Source organism: Corticium candelabrum, chromosome 3, assembly GCF_963422355.1.
Source record: "Corticium candelabrum chromosome 3, ooCorCand1.1, whole genome shotgun sequence".
NCBI lineage: Eukaryota > Metazoa > Porifera > Homoscleromorpha > Homosclerophorida > Plakinidae > Corticium > Corticium candelabrum.
This window is the reverse complement of record NC_085087.1, coordinates 5,182,411-5,188,673: the sequence shown is the minus strand read 5'-3', so window position 1 is coordinate 5,188,673 and position 6,263 is coordinate 5,182,411. Positions and strand designations below refer to the sequence as shown.

Genomic DNA, 6,263 nt, shown 5'->3' with positions numbered 1-6,263 from the left:
TCACTGTGATTCAACTGCTAATTCGTAAGCTGCATTTTCTTGAACAGCAATATCTGATAGTGAATCATGAGATGACTCTACCATGACTTGCCACACTTGATCCTCTTCAACGTACTCGTAGACACCTTCCTCAGCAGTTGGATTAGATATCCCCACTGTAACTGTTTCTTCACTAAAAAGTAATTTTAGTTCAAATACAAATAGCAACGTCATATAGGTAGAGATATATAGCAAAACAAAATGTAATTAATTAATAATATATATGGCATATTGATTTCAATAACATTTATGTGATAGTTATTTTATCTACCAAATTTTTAATTTAATGTTTCGCTAATTGGGTTTACATTTATAAAACTTGGTTTGTGCAACAAACGTTTATTCGTTCGTCGTTTATTTGTATTAGTAGTAATGCGCATGCGTAGTGATAGTTTGCGTAGATTATCGAGATACTCGTTGCTTCACGCAGATTACCTTCTAATAAAAGTTGCTTTCTGTTTGTCGTATTCATCTGTAAGAATTCTCTGTTCTCCTTGTAACAAAACGATTCAAGACAATACAACAATTTAATTAGATACTTGCAACCCAAGCAGTTAACTTTAAGCTGTTGAAGAAACGAGTCATACCACTTTTTCCATTGTCTAGTCTGCGAGTTAAGAAATTCAAGCGTTGACGATGTTTGTAAAAGAGAAAAGCAGTTGGTAGAGCAAAGACAAGAATACAGATCGAGACGACAATGAGTACTGTAGTCCACATTTTTATGTCTAGATCAACAAAGCAAAGTTGTAAATAGTTTTCAATTAAATTAGTAAATGATAAAATGATCTAACTTTCCGACGTGTTGGATCGTCTAGTGGAGTCAAGACTTGACGTTGTAGCTATTGTCGATGTCAAACGCCTTGTGTAGCCATTTGCTACTTCCGTGGTAAATTTATCGGTAGGCACTAATCTTTTCGTTGTACCCGATGTATCCGTTGTAGATGTATCTGTTGTACTCGGATTATTCGTTGCAGAATAAGATGTTTTTAATTGAAGCTTGAAATACAATTTCGTATCTCCATCTTCATCTTTTGCTATGATTTCGTATATTCCACTGTCTGATTGTTGTACGTTTGGTATGATTAAGAATGGATGGCGATCAAACACACGATCCGTTGTCTTCTCATTATGACAAAAGTGTAGTTTATCGTGTAAATGTTTCACAGTGTATTGCATCGTTAGTGTGGAATTCACAGACACGGTGATTATTGATGCATTCGACACCACAGTTTTCCCATTGTAAATCAAAATGAATGTGTTTGGTGATGTGCTGGAAACACGGGTTCTATTAGTTGTTGTAAGTTTTGTTGTATGTGCTTCATATTGAGTGATATTTTTTGTACACTGAAACGTAGTTGGACTAGGAGATGGTTCTAAGCATAGAAACGACATATTTAAAATTACAAACAACAAATCCAAATTGAATAGGAGAATGACTGAATATGTAAGATTACACATTGGTATTAATTATTGAAGATTGAAGTCATTAGGGTTTACTATTAGATGCATACTTTTGTTGTAAAGTACAGCAGCATGTATTTTGTTTTCTTGTAAGAGTAAACAAAGACTGTTTAAATATTGTAGAGCAAAGTTTCAGTAGTCATATCTATAGTTTTCAGTTATTTCAAGAAATTTATATTTTAACAAATTAAAATTTATTAGATTTATATTAAATTTTTTGTTCCGTTAAGGTTTCTAATATAATGTACACAAATTTTATGAATTTTAAAATTCTTAAACAAAAAGGTGGTCTCACCATCAATGTACAGCAGTTCAAACTAACCAGAAATAACAAGGGTAACAAACTGTAAAATAATATTTTGTACGGTTGTGCTACGTAACTCATTTAGCAGGCGCGGATCTACCATAATTATAAGGCAAAGACGTGCTTGAGCACAAAGGTCCCTTGAGGGTTGTAACTCATTTTCCGGATGTTTCTCGGCAATATTTATGCGGCAATCAAGGTTAAAGCGACTATGAAGCTATTATTAATGATTTTGCTAGGTTTAGAACGGAACTTACGAAACCTTATTGATAAAGAGTTTTCATACGATGATCCTTGCTGATAGTCATTGCCACATCGTTGTCAGTTGACCTCTACTAATATTATCTGGGCATCATCAGTTGAACCCTTTATTATTATTATTAAGTGGGCACCAAGCAAATTTGAACACTGGATCAGCGCCTGGTTAGGGCATGAGTTTATTGCTTATTACTTTAGTAAACGTAGTTACACGGGCTTAACATATTGCAACTAATGTACACCATAACGTTTTGGAGATGAGCCAGAAACTTGTATTGTCAATAAATGTCTATAAAATTATGAGTAAAAATATACTTTTTAGGTAATGCAAGTTATAATGTTTAATTTAATTAACATGCATAAAATATTTTAAAATTATAATAATCAAAGTTTGTCTGAAATCAAGAATACATGATAATGTATAAAACAAATTATTTTCAATATTTCAAATATTGTAAAACATAAGTTGTAGCTAACTCACTACAGAGCCTGTGAAAAGGTATATTTCAGATTATCAGTCATATACACTTTCTCTCTGATTTTATTATTTAGCGCATTTTGCAACTTACTTTGAACAATTTGAATTTGAAGAGTCAGCTTTGATTTTCCAAAACAATTTTTCGCTATTACAGTAACATTTCCGGCGTCGCTAAGTTCTAGAGGTCTGAAGTAGATGCAACCGTTTTCTGTGTTAATCGAAGACACATTGGCGCTGTTATTGTGTGTTTTGTTGATTTTGAGAGAAGGCTTGGGACTTCCTGTGATATTGAAACAAGCCTCGACGGTAGATCCCAATACACCGAGCAAGTTGTCGGATTGCCGTGAAATAGTTGGACTAGCTAATTGCACAAAGAAAAATATTTTATTATTATTATTAATTGTAGAAGATAATTTGGTTAAATAATAATTAATTGCACGTTTTTTATTTAAATATTAATAATTTTACTTTAGAAATTAAGCCTCGGTGCACATGTGCGGCAGATGCATACAATGGTCTGTCGGTCTGTCGGTCTGTCGGTCTGTCTGTCTGTCTGTCTGTCTGTCTGTCTGTCTGTCTGTCTGTCTGTCTGTCTGTTAATATATATATTTTCAAAGAACAACACTACTACATTCTAGTCTGGCCCAAACGGCCGACGCCATAATTTAACTACGTGCGAATGAAGAATGTCCCAGTCTTGTCAACTTTCTGCTAATTACACTAGCATTACACCTTTGCAAAGCTACCGACATGCATTTACGCCACAATAACTTAAATTCATGACTGTTCTTTCTTCCGTCTTCCTCTATAGACTGGAGTGACAGGCGGTGTAGGAATTGAGCTGCCTGTTTGTCTGTCCTTTTGTCTGTCTGTCAATACATATATTTTCAAACATGAACTGCGATACAGTATCAATAACCGCTAATTACTTGTGTCAATAAAATGTTCTTAAAGCAACTGCATACTAGTAACTACATAAAGGGACATAGATGTTCCTGTCTAAATAATTAAAGAGCAACTTGTGTCTGACTGTCTGTCAACGTTCTTCACTTGACGGTTGATCTTCTTTGATAACACTTTAGCATTACATGATTGTAGAGCAACTGATAAGCATCACTTCCAATAATTCTTGAACAGACCTTGGTTTTTCTTGCCAACATTCGCCAAATTCGTCTGTCGGTCTGTCTGTACACGTAGAGGATCTGTAACAATAAAGTAATTTGTCTGTCTGTCTGTCTGTCTGTCAGAAGAAGTTATCAAAAGCATGAACTCAGAGAGACATGTTGCAAGGATCAGGTCCTTACACGGAAAAGGAGCTGGAGCATGGCTAGAGGTAATACCAACTTCAGACAAGAACGCACTGAAGCCGAATGAATTTCGTGTAGCGTCTTGTATGAGGTTGGGTGCTGGTTTGCCTTTCAGCCGGCTGCTTAAGACGTGTGACTGTGGAACTGAGGTGGATCGCGAGGGCTATCACCTTTTGACATGTAAATATGGAGGTGGACCTGTGTGGACGCATAACTCCATAGTGTCTGCATGGAGTGATTGCCTAAGCGATTTACTCATTCCCCATCAAATAGAACCGAGACAGCGATTTGTAGACAACGAAAACCGGCCTGACATCACGCTTTACGACACTGACACTGGGATCACAAAAGAATGTGATGTTTCGATAGCTCACCCTTGGAGCAAAGACATTATTAAAGGTGCAGCCAGAGAAGGTGGCCATGCAGCAGCTAAACGAGAGGCAGCAAAGTCAAAAAAATACTCAGAGGAATCGCTTGCGGATGGATCGAAGCCTATAGTTGTCCCACTCGTCTTTGAACACTTCGGCAGGTGGGGCTTAAAGGCTGACGAGCTGATGAATGAACTGGGGAAGAAGGCGAGAGGCTTTGATGGAAGAAGAATTGCGGTAGAGTTTAAAACCTTCTGGAGGAAAAGACTGTCTATTACTCTTCAAAAATGCAACAGCAGAGTGATTTTGCGGAAGCTGTCAAGGCTTTCTGTGCGCTCATTAGGAGATGACAGTGTTTTGGGAGTAGATAGAGACATTCAGTGTTTTACTCATTAGCAATAGTCTCGGACTACAAGTAGAACATTTCATTTTAACAATAACTGTTTGTAGTAGTGAAGATTGTTGACAATAAACTTGATTCTGTCTGTCTGTCTGTCTGTCTGTCTGTCTGTTTGTCTGTCTCTCTTTGTCTGTTTGCCTGTGTTTGTCTGTCTGTCTGTTTGTCTGTTTGTCTGCCTGTAAAAGAACGTATTGAACACATCAATGCTAATACAGAAAAGGGTACGTAAAACACAAGAGTTCAAATAGTGTCTGTCTGCCTGCCTGCCTGCCTGCCTGCCTGCCTGCCTGCCTGCCTGCCTGCCTGCCTGCCTGCCTGCCTGCCTGCCTGCCTGCCTGCCTGCCTGTCTGTCTGTCTGTCTGTATGTCTGTCACCGCTGTGTCTACTTTCACAGCAAATTGTAACGACCAAATATAGGACTTCTTCAGATAAGAAGCGATGTTTCCTATAGAGTTTTGGTTCATGGATTTCAAAGTTAAAACTTTGTTTTTAATTATAAGTGATTTTTCGGTGCACATGCGCAGTAAAAGTATATAGTATAACGTGCACCAGTATATTATTGCGCATCGAAGCATTGGCAGCCACGAGTCTTTCATTATTTCATTACTAATCTGTATTGTTTTAGAATTTCGACTTACCACCAACACGTAGAATTACCGTTGCCGAATAAAACGTCCCATAATTACTTCGTTGAACTGTATACCGGATGAGCAGATCATTAGATTTTGTAATCACAAGAGGTGTCATGAGCGTTTTGAAACGTGTGTAAAACGTTTCCGGAGTTGGGGTTCTAGCAAGTCTTGGCCACTTGTAAGTAGAAACTTTTCCCAAGTCGTCGACTGTCCAAGTGTAATCGCTGGACAGTGCAGCTGTAAGTGTGACGTCAGACAAGTTTGGAAAAACTTTTAGACGTAGTCCAGCAGGTTGATAAACCGTTATGTTGTCTTTGTACAATATTATTTCGCCATCTAAAACATTAATTAATTAACAAATGTTTTTGAAATTTTGTTAACTTGTAACAATAATAAATTACAAACAATATAATAATAATGCTAATGTTTAATGTTAATGTTAACATTATAATTAATGTTTTTACCTAATTGGAACTACGTAATTACTTGGTTTGGTAGGGCAGTGGACAGCGTTGTCTGAAGAGGCTGAGTCTAAACTAGCAATCAGAATAGACAAGCCAAAAGTAAGCAGATTAACGTTAACGTCCTTGACGAGCATCGCCAATTCTCTATCTAGAGTAAAGAGTGAATTAGAGTTTAGAACAAGTGTGGCTTACTTTAGCAAAGTAAAACAAAATTTTGTTAAATGTTTGCAAATTCAAGTGCTGGTAGTTACATTTCCGAACGGAAAGTGAAGGTCTTGATGGCCTTGTCGATATCGCACAATTGTGGCGTGACAGCTGTGAGGTTTAGCACGTTTATGATATCCCGTATAAACCATCTTTAATTAAAACTAGTGACCGAAGCTGTATTAATAAATTGCACCGTCTATTTTACACCTATGAGCTTCTAAAAACCGCGATAGATAGAAATGTTTGAGAAAAATAATATTACGGATGAACGTTATTTTCATATTAATTAAGCCTAGCTACTTGTAACTTCTATCTAAAAATAGTACAAAGCAACTGTTGTTTTCA

The 6,263-nt window shown here is 36.8% G+C and overlaps 2 protein-coding genes across 2 annotated transcripts; one reads left to right on the top strand and one right to left on the bottom strand.

The window, feature by feature from the left end:
* On the bottom strand, positions 1–3,700 carry LOC134177660 (uncharacterized). The gene is made up of 6 exons (XM_062644435.1): positions 3,658–3,700; positions 2,632–2,901; positions 831–1,412; positions 579–764; positions 475–532; positions 1–172 (listed from the first exon to the last, which is right to left on the bottom strand). The coding sequence occupies exons 1-6, from the start codon at positions 3,698–3,700 to the stop codon at positions 1–3; spliced, it is 1,311 nt and encodes a 436-aa protein (XP_062500419.1).
* A 102-nt stretch (positions 3,701–3,802) lies between these two features.
* On the top strand, positions 3,803–4,730 carry LOC134177291 (uncharacterized). The gene has a single exon (XM_062644073.1). It carries the CDS (start codon positions 3,805–3,807, stop codon positions 4,609–4,611), a length of 807 nt encoding a protein of 268 aa, XP_062500057.1. The 5' UTR covers positions 3,803–3,804; the 3' UTR covers positions 4,612–4,730.
* Positions 4,731–6,263: the final 1,533 nt, after the last annotated feature.

Bases quoted from the DNA above. Each gene is read 5' to 3' on its own strand.
- LOC134177660 (XM_062644435.1), bottom strand. From the start codon at position 3,700: ATGTTGGCAAGAAAAACCAAGGTCTGTTCAAGAATTATTGGAA. The intron at 2,902-3,657 runs GTGATGCTTATC...TTGTGCAATTAG, and splicing joins CTGTTCAAGAATTATTGGAA to CTAGTCCAACTATTTCACGG. The intron at 173-474 runs GTAATCTGCGTG...ATTACTTTTTAG, and splicing joins AAAGCAACTTTTATTAGAAG to TGAAGAAACAGTTACAGTGG.
- LOC134177291 (XM_062644073.1), top strand. From the start codon at position 3,805: ATGAACTCAGAGAGACATGTTGCAAGGATCAGGTCCTTACACGGAAAA.